Source organism: Euprymna scolopes, chromosome 39 (genome assembly GCF_053919585.1).
Source record: "Euprymna scolopes isolate OS-2025 chromosome 39, ASM5391958v1, whole genome shotgun sequence".
Classification (NCBI taxonomy): Eukaryota; Metazoa; Mollusca; class Cephalopoda; order Sepiida; family Sepiolidae; genus Euprymna; species Euprymna scolopes.
The window spans coordinates 57,894,330-57,913,932 of NC_136520.1; the positions used below are offsets into that span (position 1 = coordinate 57,894,330).

Below are 19,603 nucleotides of genomic sequence, written 5' to 3' on the forward strand. Positions count from 1 at the left end.
CACGATGGTCTTCTAAGGAAAATTAGATCATATGGAATCACTGGAAGAATTCATAATGTAATTAAATCCTTCTTAAGTAATAGAAAAATCAAAGTTGTCCTCGACGGTCGTACATCCGAACAATACGACATAAATGCGGGAGTACCTCAGGGGTATATCCTTGGACCTCTATTATTCCTGATATTCATAAACGACCTCCCTGATAAAATTGTTTCGGAGATGGGTATATTTGCAGATTACACCACTCTCTATAACAGATATGAGGGGAAAACAAATGAACACATATCCAAGGAAATGGCAGAAACACTAGAGGATGACCTCCAATCCGTAGTGGAATGGGGACAAAAATGGTTGGTCACATTCAATGTTGCTAAGACTAAGCTTGTTTCCTTCAATAACTACAAGAAACCTTCTCTACCACCAATAGCAATGGCCAAGAACACATTACCTGAAAGTACTTCTTTTAAACTCCTCGGCCTAACGTTTACAGGGAATATGAACTGGAATAGATACATTGAGAGCATTGCCAAGGCTGCTGCAAGGAAGGTTGGCTCCCTCTACCGTGCTAGAAAACTACTTACGCCTGACAGTATCCTATACCTCTATAAGGCAACCATTCGCCCATGTATGGAGTACTGTTGTCACATCTGGGCTGGTGCATCTGCTTCTTGTCTCTCGCTCCTGGACAGGGTTCAAAAGAGAGTCGCCAACCTGATAGGTCCTGAACTGTCATCTAGGCTTCAGCCTCTGTCCCATCGACGAGATGTTGCATCCCTCTGCCTGTTCTACAAATACTTCAATGGTGAATGCTCTGACGAACTGCATGTAACGTGCATCCAGGAGATAAGCGCCCGCGTGTTTGCGTGTTGTGTGGGTACGTGGGAGAGACGGATGAGGGGAAAAAGACTTACCTCGAGACCAGCTCAGCGTTACCGACCAAAAATAGAAAAGAGGGACCAAGATGGCGACCGCCGTCTTTTGTAAAGTATGATGTCTCGCAAAGTCACACGAATTCTCGGAATATGCAAATTTAGCCGACCTAGAACGACGATAAAAGCGGGTGAGGGGAAAGACGTGGGGAGGGACGATTGAGTTGGCTGGGGAATCGTGTGGCTGTTGCTTCTTGTGCCGTGTTGAGGATATCTTACCGTGTTAAAGAGAGAGTCGGGCGCCATCTTGAATTTTTCCCTACATTTTTTTTCTTACAGTAATTTCTCACTTTTACAAGCTATTCCGGCCATTTGGCCTCTAGGACTATGACCGAGTCGAAATTTGACTTAAAGCTCATACCCGAGTTTGACGGGTCCACGTCCATCGTCGACTGGGTTGAAAGGGTCGAGCTGACGTGCGACCTTTGTGAGGTGAAAAGGGTACACACTGTAATTCCCCTGAGATTGGCTGGGGGTGCCTTGAGTGTATATCAGCAACTCAGTGCTGCCGAAAAGGGAGATGTCACCGCAATTAAAGCTGCGCTGTACAAGGCATTTGCCATGGATCCTTGTACGGCCTATGAAAAATTTGCTTCCCGAAAACTTCTACCGGAGGAAAGCGTGGACGTTTTCTTCGCTGAGTTAAAGAAACTCGCAGTTCTGTTCGGTGGAGGGGTGTCGGAGCGGACGCTTGCGTACGCGTTTGTGGTGGGCCTTCCCACTCGGGTGAAGCAGCTACTGAGAGCCTCAACCAGCGTTTCAACAACGACCATGGAACACTTGATGGAACGTGCTCGAGCCATCATCAAAGATGAGGAGGACCTGGGGGAACCAGTTGTGATGGCGACACAGACAGGCCAGATTGGCGCTCGGGAGATTCCGAATCAGAACCCTGCAAGCAATGGGAAATGTTTTCGCTGCGGCCGACGCGGACATTTTGCAAGGAATTGCACCAACAGGGGGCGTGTGCGCTGTTTTAAGTGTGGCGGTTTGGGGCATCTAGCCCAAAACTGTGCGGGAAACGTATCAGGGGAGAGGACGTCAGCGCCGCCCTGCTCCCCGAGCAAAATTTGAACAAGGCGCAACCAGTAATAACCGTCTACGTAAACAGGATACCCTGCTCAGCACTTCTCGACTCAGGCTGTTCGCAAACTATAGTGAGCACCAGGCTGTGTCCAAGTTGGACTAAGAGGAAGATCAAAGTCACCACGATAGGAGGCGAGACCCAGACATGCTGTGGAGCTGGAACTGTCAAGATCTACACGGACACCGGTGCAGCCACTAAGATCAATGTGCTCGTGACCCAAGGAAATCTCCTGGGGTTTGACCTGTTGCTCGGATACGATGCCATCAAGGCGCTGGGGGGAGTCGCAATTCATCGGGATGGAAAGGTGCGATTCTTAGAGGCCCCAGTGTGTGCAGCGCTCCATATCGATCGGCCGGATTTTACAGTGGACTACGACTCGCGCAAGAGGGCCTGGATTGCATCTTGGAAGTGGACCGAGGGAATGGCACCGACTAAACTCAAGAATGGGGTTGCAGAGTACCCTATACCCAGTGAGGCCCGAGCAGAATATGAAAGGGAACTAAAGGCGTGGATCCAAGATGGCTGGTTAATCCCCTACCCTGAGGACAAGCTTGGGCCTCCGAAGGGTCTAATACCCTTGATGGCAGTAGTCCAGCATAACAAGTCGAAAGTACGGCCCGTGCTGGACTATAGGGAGCTTAACAAGCATATTGAAGCCTACACTGCCGATGCTGACGTATGCGCCAGTAAGTTGAGGGAATGGCGTCAGAAAGGCACTAATGTCTCAATATTGGATTTACGAAAAGCCTATTTACAGGTGCGAGTTGATGAGACGTTGTGGCCGTTCCAGACAGTTTGGTTCCAGGGGCAGAGGTACTGCCTTACACGCCTTGGCTTCGGCCTAAATGTGGCACCACAGATCATGAAGACTATTGTCAACACAGTATTGTCCCAAGAAAAGCCCATGAGGGACTCAACGTCAGCTTACATTGATGACGTATACGTCAATGAAGATGTACAGTCTGCGTCGTGTGTCAAAGAAAAGTTGGCTCAGTTTGGTCTGGAATGCAAGAATCCCGAACGTTTAAGGGAAGGAGCACGTGTATTGGGATTGGATGTTTATGAAGAGGATGGCACCCTACAATGGAGGCGTGGCAGTGAAATTCCAAGCATCCCCAACCTCGTTACAAGGCGGACCGTTTTTTCTTGGTGTGGAAAACTTGTTGGTCACTTACCGGTCTGTGGCTGGCTCCGCGCAGCTGTTGGTGTGATTAAACGCAGAGCAAATTTAACAACCACGGGTTGGGATGACATATCCGATGATGTCCTACTAACTCTGATGATTAAGGAGACACCGGAGAGAGTGAACAAGAAGGACCCTGCCTGTGGGCGGTGGTGTGTTAACGGAGACAACGTAGGTGTGTGGGTTGATGCCAGTTCTTTGGCGTTGGGAGTATCGTTGGAGCAAGGAGGAAACGTATTCGAGGATGCATGTTGGCTGCGGCCCGTAACAGATTCTCAGCATATCAACCTGGCAGAGCTGGACGCTGTTGTAAAGGGGGTAAATCTGGCCCTGCAGTGGCAGTCTAAGAAGTTGACCTTGTACACAGATTCTCTCTGTGTCTACCACTGGGTGTCTGACACACTTTCAGGACGGACACGAATCCGTACCAAGGCAGCAAGCGAAATGTTAATACGGAGAAGGCTAGACACGCTAAAAAACCTGGTATCTGAGTATGGGCTATCACTGAGCGTCACTCTGGTGCCATCACATTGTAATCGTGCTGACCAACTGACCCGTGTACCTCACAAATGGTATGAAGCCGCGAAGATGGGAATGGAGATTACTGCTCGATCTTGTGCAGTTGCAATCGACCCATGTCAAATACAAAAAATTCATGCACAGAGCGGACATCCGGGTATCAAGAGGACCCTTTATTTTGTGAGGCGTGCATACCCAGCAGTGACCAAGATGGATGTCAGACAGATCGTCAGAAATTGTGAGGCTTGCCAGTCTATTGATCCTGCACCAGAGCGATGGCAGAAGGGTCGCTTGGAAGTTGAGAGTGTGTGGCAGCGGCTGGCCATGGATATTACCCATTACAGTGGCAAGCCCTTTCTAACTCTCATTGATTGCGGGCCTACGAGATTTGCGGTGTGGCGGCAGATGACCAGACAGGATTCAGCAAATGTTGTTCGCCACCTATCATCCATTTTTTTTGAGCGAGGTGCGCCGGAAGAGCTCCTGACTGACAATGATGCAGCGTTTTGTAGCCAGCAAGTCCGGCAGTTGTTAGATGAGTGGGGCGTCCGTCTACGGTTGCGATGTGCGCATGTGCCATCAGGAAATGGCATTGCTGAAAGAAGCCATCGCAGCATCAAGAGAATTGCTGCCAGGAAGCGATGTACTATTGCGGAAGCAACATATTGGTACAACATTACGCCAAAGGACGGGACGTCCCCTTCAACCGCACCTGCGAATGCTATTTACACGTACCAAGTCGGAGTGAAGGGAATCAACACTACGCAGCCAACCGACAAGGGAACATATAACAGATATGAAGTGGGAGATCCAGTGTGGGTGCGGCCTCCAGGAAATCGGTGCACCGACAAGTTTAAGCGAGGACACATATCTGGAGTGATTAGCCAGCAGTCTGTTTTGGTCGATGGAACCCCACAACATGTGCGAGATCTTCGCCCAGCTACCGAGGTGCGTCATACAACTACAGAAGAAAGCAGTGAAGCGTCTAGCGATGAGCTGCCGATGCACGGATTCAGTGAGCCCCTTCCAGAGACTGATAGCGATACTTCATCTGATGAGGCGGAACCAGATCCAGAGCCCGAATCTGAAACAGTGAATGTACCTCTTCGCAGAAGCACACGCACTAAAAGGCCACCCCCCCAGTGCTCTCTATGTGATCATCAGATCAGGGGGGAGTGTAACGTGCATCCAGGAGATAAGCGCCCGCGTGTTTGCGTGTTGTGTGGGTACGTGGGAGAGACGGATGAGGGGAAAAAGACTTACCTCGAGACCAGCTCAGCGTTACCGACCAAAAATAGAAAAGAGGGACCAAGATGGCGACCGCCGTCTTTTGTAAAGTATGATGTCTCGCAAAGTCACACGAATTCTCGGAATATGCAAATTTAGCCGACCTAGAACGACGATAAAAGCGGGTGAGGGGAAAGACGTGGGGAGGGACGATTGAGTTGGCTGGGGAATCGTGTGGCTGTTGCTTCTTGTGCCGTGTTGAGGATATCTTACCGTGTTAAAGAGAGAGTCGGGCGCCATCTTGAATTTTTCCCTACATTTTTTTCTTACAGTAATTTCTCACTTTTACACTGCAAACACTTGTACCTCCTCAACGTAACTACCCCCGACAAACCCGACAAGCTACTAAGTCTCATCCCTTTACAGTAGAGATCCCTAGGTGCAAGAAAGCCTTTTACTCCAATAGTTTCTTCCCCAGAACTGCGGGTCTTTGGAACTCCCTTCCGGGATTCTGCTTTCCCAACTGCAACAATATGCAGAAGTTCAAGTGTAATGTCAACAAACATCTTTCTACTCATCTCCCTTCATAATGACCCCGCTAATTAAGTCCCTGATAGTAGCCCCCTGCTTCAAAGTGGCACTTTGCCTTGTTTGGGGTAAAAATTGAATAAAAAAAAAAAAATTTTTTTAAAAATGAGATGACTGACCAATTTTTATGATTCCAGGTTCAAATGAACAGCTACAGCAGGAATTGGAATACACCCTACTAAAGCCTTATTGTCACAGCTGGTGAATTTCAAACATGCAATCTGAACGTGAGAACATTTTAGAAGAACGATATGCAATAAAATTATGTTTTAAACTTGAAAAAAAATGCCACATAAACATATGGAATGCTTCAGATTGCTTTTGGACCATCTTGCATGGATCAAGCATCAGTTTTTGAGTGGCATAAGCGATTCAAATAAGGCAGGGAGTCTATGAGGAATGATGATAGGTGTCGGAGAAGTAAGGAAGTCAGAACACCAGAGTTGATTGACCAGATAAAGAATTTCATAGATAAGGACTGTCATGTGTCTATAGAGACAATAAGTACACAGCTTGATGTCAGTGTGGGAATTGTAGACACAATTATTTGCTAGGAACTGAAGATACAGAAGATTTGCACGAATGCAAAAGTCACTGTGCCTTGTTTGGGGTGAAAATGTAATAAAAAAATAAAATTTAAAAAAACGGAGTCCAAACAAACAACAAAGAAGAAGATACAAATCAGTTTAGTGTCACGGCAGAGAAAAGATTTTTTAAATGTTGAAAAAAAAAAAAAATTATGACTTTACCTGTGTACAGCTATGACGGACGTAAACAAACGAGAAGATCCATGAATCTGAAATCAAATAAAAATGTATACAAGATCAGAACCGTTAAGAAGAAACTACATCCCGTGGATTTTGAAAGACGGTGGATAAAGACAGCAAGATTGTGCCTACAAAGAGAAGCCAAGTCAGAGTACGTGTTCCTTGCCTAGGTATAGCATATATGGCTCTTAGCCTTGCCGGACCCAAGTCCCAGTAAGGTAAGCCTTGCTTTCCCTTACTAGATGTGTGAATCAATCCCCTCTCCTCTCCCAACAGAGAACTCCAAGTTGCCTGCTCACCCGAATTCTTTTTTCACCCCCAGCAATTTTTCCCCAAACTTGGAGTGACTCCCCTACAACTCTCCCATCTTTTATTTTGTTCCAAACTTAGTTTTTTTAAACCGCTTAGGGATCGACCCACTTGTTTTCTGCCTTCATCAAGCCAGAAAACAGTGGGCAATGTGCCATCTAGCAAAGGTTGGGAGGGCCTTACTAACAACTATTTTCTTTTTAGATTGTTTCCCCCACCACCATCACCAATGAAATCTTTTTCTACTCTTGTTGAATTTGTTTATTTGTAAATAAAAAACGATCAAAATTTCCTGTTATCATTCAAACAGAGTAGTGTTTGAATGTATAGTTAAGTAGCAGTTTTAGTCATTTAGAACTGCTTTAAAGCTTCACACTGCTCACTCATTTTTCGACCAAATTTCAAACAATTATTATAGTTTATAGATTACCTTCTCAGCTACATTGCGAAAAAAATTCTTTTCAATTCTCATTCACTAAAACAAAAGTTATGATGAATTTACTGGTGTTAAACATCGTGAAAATACGTAGGGTGGTGAGCAACGTTTTTTATGACTGGTTTCCATAGCAACCACGTCACTTCAGTGAGTATTGTTGCTACTAGTTAACTGCTCTCACAAAAAGAGAAGTAACACATGAAATAATAGAATGAAAGCATGAAACGGGGATAATTGGGTGGGATTTTATTGAAAGCAGACGAGTGCCGTACATTGTTATGACATATGTGTTTCGAAAAGAGAAATAATACGTGAAACAGAGAGAATGAGAGCATGAAAGGAGATAATTGGAGGGATTTTATTGAAAGCAGACGAGTGCCGTACATTGTTATAACATATGTGTTTCGAAAAGAGAAATAATAAGTGAAACAGAGAGAATGAGAGCATGAAAGGTGATAATTGGAGGGAGTTTATTGAAAGCAGATGAGTGCCGTACATTGTTATGACATATGTGTATGTTATGTTTATGGGGGCAAAAAAATAAGACTGAAATTAAACAAAGAACAAGTGAATTTACTGGAAGCCTGGAAAAATCATGGATTTCAATAGAAAAATGTGAGCATGAAAAGTAATATGGTTAAGCTTAAACATGGAAAATTAAAGGACTAGTTGTTAAAACTGGAAAAGAAAAGGACAAGATATTCTAGTAAAAAATATAATCAATTTATAACTTAAAATATTGCAGCATTAAGAAATTTTTTAAAATTCAATTTATAACATTATATAATCAATTCTTAATGCTGCAATATTTTATTTCCTTTTGGTGGATTGGTTGTTGCTATTTCTTCTGATGAGCTGAGGGCAAAATAGATTCAGTGATTGATATAATAATTAAGTGATTGATTTTGTGCTACAAAACAGATACTGCCAAGAATTGTGTCAACTGAATAAAAAGAATAAATTGTAACATGGTTAACATCATGAAATTTGGAATAGAGACTTTTGTCATTTATTTGTTATATGCTCTGTAATTACATTGGGCTTCTTAAATAAGCATTGGTATATTTAAAAAGAAAATATAAGTGAATAAAAAATATTTCCACAGAAATATATATTTTTTTTTTTCTTACTCACATTCACCCTAAACAAGTCATATCGCCACATGGACATAAGGGGCTACTACTTAGGATGATGCTTAAGAAAGATTAACAATATTATAATGAAAACAGGACAAGTGATTCCGTCTAGTAATCTTTTATTCAATTAAGAATTCTGCTACTCGTCTACTCGACAAGCGAAAATGTACATCCATAAAAGCTTGGATTATCAAAGAGAAGATAACGGATGGCAGTGATGGCTGAGAATGCAGTTAGGAGATTCGAAGTTCCTATCCGTCGCGGTTACCTGACGAAGGCCAGAGGAATTAGTTGGCCGAAATGTTGTGAATAAAACAAACCAATAAAAGATGAAAAACAACAACTAATAAAGATGAGACTAGTAGTCCGAAATAAAAATAAATTAATAGAAGATAATCCATATTCACAACAAAGATATTTTTTTTTTGTTTTTTACACAGGCGTCACCACATTATCAGGGCCAACAGGCCACTCAAGGATAAGGGTTAAAGAGTGTACAGTAGTCAATTGGACAATATAGTAATCATTAGTAATGAAAATTTGGTAAATTTGATAACTTATATCGAACGTCTCATCAAGAACTTATTTACGTTAGACTTGAACACAACCATATTGTAGTCAGCCGGAAAGCAGGAAAACGGAAGACAATTCCACAGGCGTGCAGTTCTAAGAAAGAAGCTTTGTTCATGGAATCTACGTTTAGGTTTAGGCACAGATAAAGAGTGGGGGGAATTATTGATAGTGTTTACAGCTAGACAAGTGTTTCTTGTGAAAGTTTGGCGAGGGGGGACCAAAGACTGAAGCTCAGTAGAACACTTTCCATGAAAATAACGATACATCAGAGACAAACTCACAACATCTCTTCTGTGAGATAGAGGTTGCAGGGAAAAGAAAAGGACATCCCCTATGAGGCTACGAAGTCTATTTTGAACTCTATCAAGGCAGGACAAGTCCTTTCTAGCAGCTCCTGCCCAGATGTGGCAACAGTATTCCATCCTTGGACGTACCTGGCTCTTATATAGATAGAGAATTGCATCAGCAGTGAGATATCTACCGGATCGATAGAAAGATCCCACCATTTTTCCAGCGGCCTTGGCAACAGATTTGATGTACGTGTTCCATTTAAGATCAGGAGTAATGGTCAAGCCCAGAAGCTTGTCAAAACTTGAGGCCTCCTGAAGACGAGAGCCATTTATTTCAGTTGATGCCAGATGTGGATCAGAATGTTGGTTTACATTACATTTGGACTTCTGCATAGCAGTACGGTTAAGGAAATAGGTAGCAGGAAAGGAATTCCAAAATCGAGCTGTTCAAAGGAAGAAACTATTAGAGTAGAAAACTTTCTGGCATTTAGGGACCTCAACAGTGAAGGGGTGTGATTTTGTTGCTGTGCAGGTTTGTCGGGGATATGTATGTCGAAGGAGCACAAGTGCAATGAGTTCATCAGAGCACATTCCATTGAAATTCTAGTAAAAAAAAAAAGGCGCAGGGATGAAACATGGTGATGATGGGACAGAGGTTGGAGCCTAGCTGATAAAGCGAGGCATATTAGATTGGAGATTCTTTTTTGGGACCTATCCAAGAGGAAGAGACTAGTGGTAGATGCACCAGCCCAGATGTGGCAACAATACTCCATGCATGGGCGACTGACGGTCTTATTTTATTTAATCAAATTCTAACACTGATGAGCATTAAAGCAGGGATTTTATATCAGCAACATTTGATGCCATGAAGTCTTAGAATTGAGATACAAGAAGGAATTTGATACTCACCAAATTGGTAAAAATGAATTCAAACCTAGTAAGACTTTTGGCTAAGACATAAAGAGCCTCAGTGTTGCCGCGGAGTTTCTATTAGGAAGAAGAATAAAAAAAATTTCAATAATTTATTTAAAAGCAACACAAATTTCATTTCTACATTAAAACTGTCAGTAATTATGAAAGATTAATCTTTATCATTATACAGGGTAGAACATTAAAATTGTTGCCCTAGAAAAGACGACATGATTCCATTTCTGTTTGATAAAAACCGGTTTTCTTTATTTGTTGCAGACCATCTACTAATCCCAAGAGCAATAGGAGCCTTCTATCATGTCTGAAAGTGACACAATGTTCAATGAGCGAGATTGTAGATGCACCGCTCTGCAACTTATGCTCTCTACCGATCCAATTTATGACAACAGGACCATTGCCAGCACTCTCAAAATGCATTGCTGGATTGCTACAAATAACAAGGACGTGCACAGAGTGATGAAAACAAAGTTTCCAGCTACGGTTTAAAGTGAGAGCCACATCATGCCACCTCACATCTTCAAACTCAGCTTGAAAGTCAACACCAAAATGTACCTGGATGTGCTGAAGAGTGTGGTGATCCCCTGGTGCGATTAAGTGGTCACTGGCAGACCCTGAATGTGGCAGCAGGACTTGGCGCCAGCCCACAAGTCCAAAGAGACCCAGGCTTGGTTTCAGAAGGCGTGTAGACGACTACGACTTTGTCCTCTTCTCTCACTGGCTCCTCTCCTCCCTCAACCTGAACTCGCTGTACTAGTTCGTTTGGTTATACATTGAGAAATCACCAACATGACCTCCCACAACACCAACGCCAGCCTGATCGTCACCATCCACCGAGTATTCGCTGAGTTCCTGTCGGCACTTGTGGAAAAGGCATGCTCCCAGTTTCAAACTTGCACTGAGGTGGTGATTGAGGCTGAAGGTGGTTACATTGAATATATGTCAGCTCTGCTGTATAATCTAATTACCTGAATTGATTTTTTTCAATAAAAGTTTTTAAATGAAGCTGCAGTATTACTTTCTTTAGGGCAACAATTTTATCGTTCCAACCTGTAGATTGTTGCTAATTATTTATAATATATAGTTATTAGTGTTGGGACGATGAATCGGAATCAGAAGAATTGGAATTTTTTAGAGTATCAGAATCGGTATCGAAATCGGAAAAATTTGTACTGATTTTCCAATACCAAAACGATTCTTTTAATTGTCTTTTTTGTTTGATTTTGTTTAAAGGTAAATCTTCCATTGCTGGTAATAATGTTAAAATAATAAATATTTATTGATTTTAAATGACTAGTGAAGCTAAAATCGATAGATCGTCCCCCCACAAGTATATTTTTACGTTTAGGAAAATATTTGCCCATTTAACATGTGTGTTTTGAGGGTAATCAGAGAAAAATACAAGTATACAGTTAAATATTTAGAGATTTATAAAGAATCGGAATTGGAATCAGTAATTGTATCAGAATCGGGAATTTAGTACAGAATCGGTAATTGTATCAGACTCGGGAAAAATATTGGAATCGTCCATCACTAATAATTATTGTCGCCCCTTTAAGAAATAAAAAATATTCGGGTTTGTATTACTGTACACATAGATTCGAAAAAGTTGTCAAAAAACAAATATATAACAAATAAATGTTATCAAAGGCAAGATAAGTTACTTTTCTATCAAACTGGATATATTTTTTGTGTTTTTATTCAATGTAACATATTTATTCAGCTCGAAAAACATACAGTGTTTACCGATGTATTCGAAAATTCAAGATGGCGTCTCACACCCTCTTTAACACCGTAAGTATGGAAAAAGGTGTTATAAATAAAAATCTATACAAAATACTATTAAAAACCTGCCGAATATATGTCAAACTATGTCACAGTAACATATATTGAGCGAGTTTTTAACAGTATTTTATCTGGTTTTTTATTTATAACATCTTTTCCCACACTTACCGTGTTAAAGAGAGAATAAGACGCCATCTTGAATGTTCCAATACATCGGTAAACACTGTATGTTTTTCGAGATGAATAAACATGTTACACTGAATAAAAACACAAAAAATATATCCAGTTTGGTAGAAAAGTAACTTATCTTGCCTTTGATAACATTTATTTGTTATATATTTGTTTTTTGACAACTTTTTCGAATCTATGTGTACAGTAATACAAACCCAAATATTCTTATAGTCGAGCATTGTTTAGGGAAATTGTAAATGTCGATCAGCTTTATGTGCAAGATAACAACTGCCTGTTACTTGATCAATCTAAGATCGTCTTTATTTAATGTTAAGATTCATTAATGTTAAAATTTCCCTTGATTTTGTGGCGATGAACAGAAGCGTTGGGGTGTGTTCCTTGCTAATGGAACCAAAGGTGGCTTCATTACAGGGTTTGAATCCTTTGACCAGCATTGACCATCATCTCCTGCACTGATAATTACGTAAGCATGAAACACTAGTGTTTGTAGGTATATAAAAATAAATATGAAATAATTATTTATAATTTACAATCATGCATATATATGCACATATATATTTATTTGGAAGAGTACCTATATACTTAGCGAGTATAAAAATTCCTACTAGTGAGACATCGACTTGGGTTATAGCTGGTCGCGATGATCACATCTCTTGTTCGAGACGAAAGTAGGTTTATTCCATTGTCAGATTTCATTGCGGTTTACTTGAGCTGTGATAGTTAATAAGACTTTCTTGTGTGCGGCGCATTTGCTCAGTTGGTAGAGCACTTGCCTTGCATGCAAGACACTCGGTTTTCAAATTCTGAGTTCAGATGTGTCTAATGAATAACGACTTGCTGCCAAAATATATATATATATATATATATATATATATATATATATATATATATATATATAATTAGAAATTTTACAAACAATAAACAAATAAAATATAACGTGAGAAGAGAAATTGTTAACTTACAGAATTGGCGGATTTTGTTGAAAGATTGATGATGCAGTTCAGTCCAATGGCTAAAAGAAATCAATTTTCAAAGTGAAAACAGTTTTTACATATTTCGTAATAAGATAGAATTTATTGTTTTATTCTAATGTGTCATTTATAATCAAGGCTCAAAAGCCATTCCAGGATATGGATTAATGTGATTGTCAGTTGAACATTGAAACTGTATTTAATTACTTAAGAGGACACTCTGGTAACCTTTGTGAAACTAACACTCAAGATGAGAACATCAGTCCAATTTTTTTTTTTTTTTTTTTTTTTTTTTTTTTACACAGTGATCACCACTTATCAAGGCCCGGAAGCCACTCGGGGACAACGGTTATTGCAAGTACATTACGTTATTGTGGAGATTTGATGAAGTGTTTACTTAAGGGGGCGGTTCATTAGGAATTTGTTAACATTGGACTTGAAGACATCCAAGTTGTAGTCCGGTGGGAAGCAGGCAGACGGAACAGAGTTCCACAGGCGTGCAGTTCTAAGAAAGAAGCTTTGTTCATGGAATCCGCGTTTTAATTTAGGCACAGATATAGAGTGGGGGAAATTTTTCACAGTGGATTCGGCTAGACGGGTCAAATAATCCCAATAATATGAATAATCAATCCTCATCTCAAAAATGTAAATCTATTAATCTTATGTCAGTCAGCTTTGAAAGAGGCAATGGTTCAAGCATGATACTTTTTGCTCACACATATACACACGCAGGCAGTTGGCAGGGCAGACTAACCAACCAATGAGCGCAGATTTGTCAAAAGAACTACTTACAAAGATTAACTCTTGGAATAGCATGCGAGCTCCAAATGATCCGCAGGTTTGTGACAAGTAATCGGCCTGTAAATCAATAAAAAGATTTTTTTTTTTTAAATTTAAAAGATAAAAATTAACAAAAATGTAAATGAGAAACATAACTATTGAGAGGGTCAAAAAATAGATAGTCGACTATCTTGTACCTCTCTCTCTCTCTCTCTCTCTCTCTCTCTCTCTCTCTCTCTCTCTCTCTAGTTACAGAATAAATAGTAGTATTACTACTCTTTTCTTGCTGTCTCTCTTTGTCAATATAGAAAGAGAGGGAAAGAAAGGGTTATTATTTTTATAGAGATTTGTGCAAGTTTAATGGAAATACACAGTGGGAAGATAGATACCCAAGTTATAGCCAGCTAACATATTTCCTAATTTGCGGCATGGCTGCTACCAGAAGTAGTTATTATTATTATTAGTTATACTTTTCCAAATAACAATTGTTTGATATTTGTCTATATTTTTCCAGTGATGTAATTTTATTAACAGGTTTCATACTGTTTTCCTAATTTTAGTTTACACAAGACGTATAAAGAGTGCAAAAAGGACAAAACATGGTGACAAACAGTCCAAAATATAAAATTGCCTTTTTTGATTATCGATATTAGACCCAAATAATCCAATATTTAAAATTGTCTTTTGGATTACTGATATTAGACCCAAGTAGTCGAATATATAAAATTATGTTTATTGGATTATTCATATTTGACCCAAATAGTCCAATATATAAAATTACCATATATTTTGGCATGATTATTGTATAATAAATTTATGAAAATTTGCTCCAATTTTGTACCTCTTCTTATCTGACATTCGCCTTATACGCCGAAATATAAGGTATCTTTTGGATTAATGATATCAGATCCAAATAGTCCAATATTTAAAATTATGTCTTTTGGATTATCGATATTAGACCCAAATAGTCCAGTATATAAAATTATGTGTCTTGGGTTATCGATATTAGACCTAAATAGTCCAATATGTAAAATTAGGTTTTAGTCAGCTAACATACTTCCTAACTACCGGAAGTAGTGACAAGGCAAATCAGTTACTTCACTTTTATTGTCCTTCAGTATTTCTATTGTGAAGCAATTTATTGAAATAAAATAAAGACATTATTGAAAAACGTACAATAAAAATTAACAAAATTATAAAAAGATAAAAATAACATAATTAGTCTTTATTTGCACATTTAATAACAAAATAAAAAAAATAAAAGCTTTTATTTTATTTGAAATTTTATAAAAAATATGTTTCTGAAATCATAATAATAAAATTCTTGAAATCAAATTAACAAATGAAATTGTTGGAATCAAAATGACAAAATTACAAGCATAACGTATCCAATACATAATATTCTCAAAATTACAAACATAATGTATCCAATACATAATATTCTCAAAATTACAAGCATAACGTATCCAATACATAATATTCTCAAAATTACAAACATAATGTATCCAATACATAATATTCTCAAAATTACAAACATAACGTATCCAATACATAATATTCTCAAAATTACAAACATAACGTATCCAATACATAATATTCTCAAAATAGTTTTAAAAGATTTTAAAAAGGATTTTCAATAATTCTTTTAAATAGTAAATTTTAACAATAATATTTGTAGTATAGTATAAATTTTAACAATAGTATAACTCGTTTTGTATACGAAAATTTTACATTAACAGCACCCTTATTAGTGACATGGTTATACGGATAGAAAAAACCCCAGAAAATTTCCAACATCTCAGGTGACTGCTCACACTAAAATACTGCCGACCTAAAATACAGCTCTTTCTTTTCCCTTTGTCAGAAAAATCACTTGTTCTAAATAAGGAAAGTATGACGATAGGTTCGCCTCTCATTTACTGAAATAAAGAAAGAATTCAGTTGACAAATATAACGTGTGTAATTCTTGAACAACTCTGCTAAATTTCCTTGAATCATTCCCGACTTGATTTGAATGCAAATTGTCTACCCCTTTTGCTTACATTCGACACTAGGCGGCGCATTTATTAGTATGTCTATTTGAAAAGTATATTTAAAAATGGAATGGCGTCGGCAGTTTTTTTTGTTTTGTTTTTTTTTGCAAAAGGAATGTGGGAAGACGTTGAATTCGAAATTGGACAACGCATTTATTTTGAGGAAATTTAGCAAGTGAATCACAATCTGCAAATTGACAAAAATTTCAACAATAAATTTTAACAATAGTATTTGTAGTATAGTATAAAGTTTAACAATAGTATAACTCGTTTTGTATAAGAAAATTTTACATTAATAAATCAACTGACTAACCTCGTTCCCCATTATTTCCTTTCGTATCCTCTACACTTTCCAATATGTCAATGATCTTCTCTCCAGGGGAGGGTTGCATCTGTCTAGAAACATAACAGATACGTACTATATTTGCAATTAGGTGAAAAATTAAACAATAAGATAAAAGCATATATGATGTTAAAACAATGCAAATCAAAAAAGGTTTTGAAATAAAAAAAAAAAAAAAACTAATTTAAGATTAAGATTTGAAGGTTAGAAAGATCAGACAAGTGTGAAATTGTTTTTAATAAATAAAATTGAAGTTTTTTTTTTCAAATTTTCGAATAATAAAATATTAATAAAATAAAATATGTATTATATATGCTTGAAGCCAAAACAACACATTATTACAAAATAAACAGACATTTATTTTGTTTGAAATTTATATTGAAATTCATAAATATATTTCGAAGCAAAGCTTCATCTTCAGTATGTCCGAGACTTAAAAAACTACTGTAAGAACAACAAACGGACTTATAGTTTCTGATTCTCTGCTGCAACAACAACATGGCAAAAAAGAGAAAGAAAGAAAGACATACTGAAGATGAAGCTTTTCTAAGGAACAAAAATCTTTACGTAATAAAATATTTATTTTCAAGAAATTGGACAGTTTGTTCGTTTGTTTCTTTTTTTTCTTCTTTTTCTTTTTATTCCTCTTATATACTACTAGCCTGGGTGCCCAGCATTGCCCGAGTGTTTGTAGGTGTGGATTGAGCAAAAAAAAAAAAGAAGAAAACTAGTAGTAAGCAGGCAGGCTCGAACCTGTACCACAAATGAAGAAAAGAAAGTGAAAAAAAAAATGTGATACGTTAGCTGTTGTGCTCATACCAAACCAGAAGTGACGTAGGTTTAAATTAAGGCGAGACAATTGAAAAGAGGGATGATTTTTTTAAATATCAGCAAAAAAAGCGAACTCTCCCTCTAGAAAAGTGGCCAGTTAAGGGTGAAGGAATTAATGTTTTTGACCAATTTTTCGATATTTGTCATCCAAAGGGTCAAGCTTCAAAATGATACTGATCTTATGAAAATCCGTCACCTCTGTTGAAAGTTTTAGGCAGGCATACAAACATACATACATACATACATTTAGGCAGACAGGTGAGATTAACATTATAGATTGTTTATTAAATTATTAGGTGAAAGTACAGAATAGTTACAATACACCCGCCAGTTCGGTAACATAAGTGCACACAACTGAAAATAAAATTTTTTTTTTATAATTACAAATTTAAATCATTATTAATGTATTCAAACGGGCCTTTATTTCGCTAAGTAACCCCCTCCCCTCCAAAAAATATATAATAAAATGATTATATATATATAAATTCAAGTTTTACAATATTTTTATTGTATATTAATTTATTAGGTGCTGTGAGAAATTCCATTACAACCGCCATCTTTCTTGTTTAGGCCGCCTACACAGTTCTAGTAGCCAGTCCGTGATTGGTTAATTTTGAATGAGCCAAGTGAATTGCTTGGCGCCCTTTTTTGTATCATGCTTTTATTTTTCAGTCCACGTACAGAACTCGGCAAGGGAAGGACTCCTTTTTAGCAGCTCCCAGATGAGAATGGAGCTATGTCAATTTCTTAATGAACATCACCAAACTGTTGGTGAAAAAAAGGATTACATCTTTACAATCATATATATATATATATATATATATATATATATATATATTGCTGAAACATCCTAAGTACAGGATGACCAAATATTGGAACTTATCTCAATTCAATTAGAGTCCCAAGTGCGCGAGCCTTTCCTGGTCTCACACAAAAACACATTCACATTTACAGCTATATTACTTGTTGTATACATACGCGCACACAAACATACGCGCCCACGTCAACACACGTACATATATTCACGTTCGCGTACATACACTCACATTCACGTGTATATACACACACACTAACGTACACACATCTACTCACACACGCACACATGGACGACGTCACTTCCTCTTTCAAAGGAAATCCACACATGCGCAAAAGACTCTCCAGAAATGAGTATAAAAGAAAGAGCAATAAGCGGCTTCTCCTTTTTAGGCCCAGCTTTCGAGCTGGTCGGTCTACGGACTGACCGCGTGCCTCACACCACTTTACTACTATGTGGGACAAAAAGCTAACAGACCGTACGTACACATTCTCACACTTTCTCTCTCTATCTACTACTGGTCCCTGAGAACACCACCGCGTAGCTGACTTCTAACATGGCGCGCAGTTTAACTGATGTCAACTCTTTGTCTTTACTGTTCCCATTTTCCACTACATCACTCACTTTTTTTCCCACGCCCGAACAAACGATGGTGACCCGAACTTGAGATGAACACACATTTCCTTTTTCCTTCTATAATACCAATCCCGCAACAAACGATGATTACACCCGCGCGGACAGAACACATGTTATATCTAAACATTCTTTCTTTCAACAGTAAATAAACGACGTTTGTCTTATCCATCAATTGAGTTTTTGTTTCCTTCAATTCCATTCGTTTCATTATTCTTTTGTAACGGGATTGGGAGTTATATATCCTAGTCCCCTACACAAGCGACTCGCATCATGCCTAATTATAGGCGCCAACATTCCCGCCGAGAACACCATGAATATACATGGATCCTTTCGAGGAAAAGAGAACTACCACTCCAACAATAGGAGTTTACACTACCAGCTCCATGATATGGAGGCAAAACTGGGCAACCGTTTTGCAATTGGACTGTACCGTGACCAACGAGTTTTCTTTACTGTTGTCATTTAATAAATTTTGAGTTGAAAGTATGGCTATTGTAATTTGTGGTTTTCTTTTGCCTCTGCCAGGGAGTAAATTGGTTTGTGAGAATGAAATTTCTCACACTCTACAAAAGTACAGAATAGTTACAAAATACCCGCCAGCCCGGTAACATAAGTGCATAAGTACCAATAAAGTGATTTTTAATATCGTATTCAGCCACATGCATAACAAGCGGCACTTGAATGAATGGTTTATTTTATTATCGCTACACCGTAATCACATGATTAAAATTTTAGCAGACGGAAAATTGGGAGACAAAAGAGTCACGAGTTCCAATTTGTCTTGCCATCCAAAACTGAGGGTTAGTGGTAGGGTTAAGGAAGAGGGTGTGTTTTGTTATCATTTTAAAATCAAAATCAATGATACAAAACGAACCAAAGCACGAGTGTCTTAAGTTAAAACCAAAATGGTGACTATTGAAAACCATTAGAGAATAAATGGTATTAATATCATTAAAAAAAGAACTACATGTGGCAACAATTTTATATCTGATATTCGCTGAAAACAGACTTTGGCACTTTGACCCGTTTGTCGACCTGCCTTCCTTGTGTGTGTGTGTGTGTGTGTGTGTGTGTGTGTGTTTTGTTTTTTTTTGTTTTTATGTCGTTCAATTTTCAAGGATTTTTTAAGTTCAATTTTGCTAAATTATTATGTGCACGAAAAAAAAAGAAATCCGGAAAAAAAACAAAAAAAATCAGTGCTTGCTTCTGCTTATTTGCTTATTGCACTTATTGGCCATGGCCCTCCT

General features: G+C 38.5%; 2 protein-coding genes across 3 annotated transcripts in view; one reads left to right on the top strand and one right to left on the bottom strand.

The window, feature by feature from the left end:
- LOC145263786 (BBSome complex member BBS5-like) overlaps positions 1 to 19,603 on the bottom strand; it is a 42,237-nt gene that overhangs the window by 21,891 nt on the left and 743 nt on the right. Inside the window, exons 2-6 of one of the 2 annotated variants that reach the window (XM_080120841.1) lie at positions 16,046 to 16,128; positions 13,712 to 13,777; positions 12,911 to 12,960; positions 9,954 to 10,031; positions 6,283 to 6,329 (exon numbers count right to left, since the gene is read on the bottom strand). In XM_080120841.1, coding sequence (XP_079976967.1) covers positions 6,283 to 6,329; positions 9,954 to 10,031; positions 12,911 to 12,960; positions 13,712 to 13,777; positions 16,046 to 16,128 — 324 coding nt within the window. The remainder of the gene's footprint in view (positions 1 to 6,282; positions 6,330 to 9,953; positions 10,032 to 12,910; positions 12,961 to 13,711; positions 13,778 to 16,045; positions 16,129 to 19,603) is intronic. The other variant, XM_080120842.1, reaches the window with a different exon arrangement.
- On the top strand, positions 2,105 to 5,627 carry LOC145263949 (uncharacterized). Its single transcript, XM_080121020.1, has 2 exons — positions 2,105 to 5,276; positions 5,412 to 5,627. The coding sequence occupies exon 1, from the start codon at positions 2,438 to 2,440 to the stop codon at positions 5,102 to 5,104; it is 2,667 nt and encodes an 888-aa protein (XP_079977146.1). The 5' UTR covers positions 2,105 to 2,437; the 3' UTR covers positions 5,105 to 5,276; positions 5,412 to 5,627.

Bases quoted from the DNA above. Each gene is read 5' to 3' on its own strand.
- LOC145263949 (XM_080121020.1), top strand. From the start codon at position 2,438: ATGGCACCGACTAAACTCAAGAATGGGGTTGCAGAGTACCCTATACCC.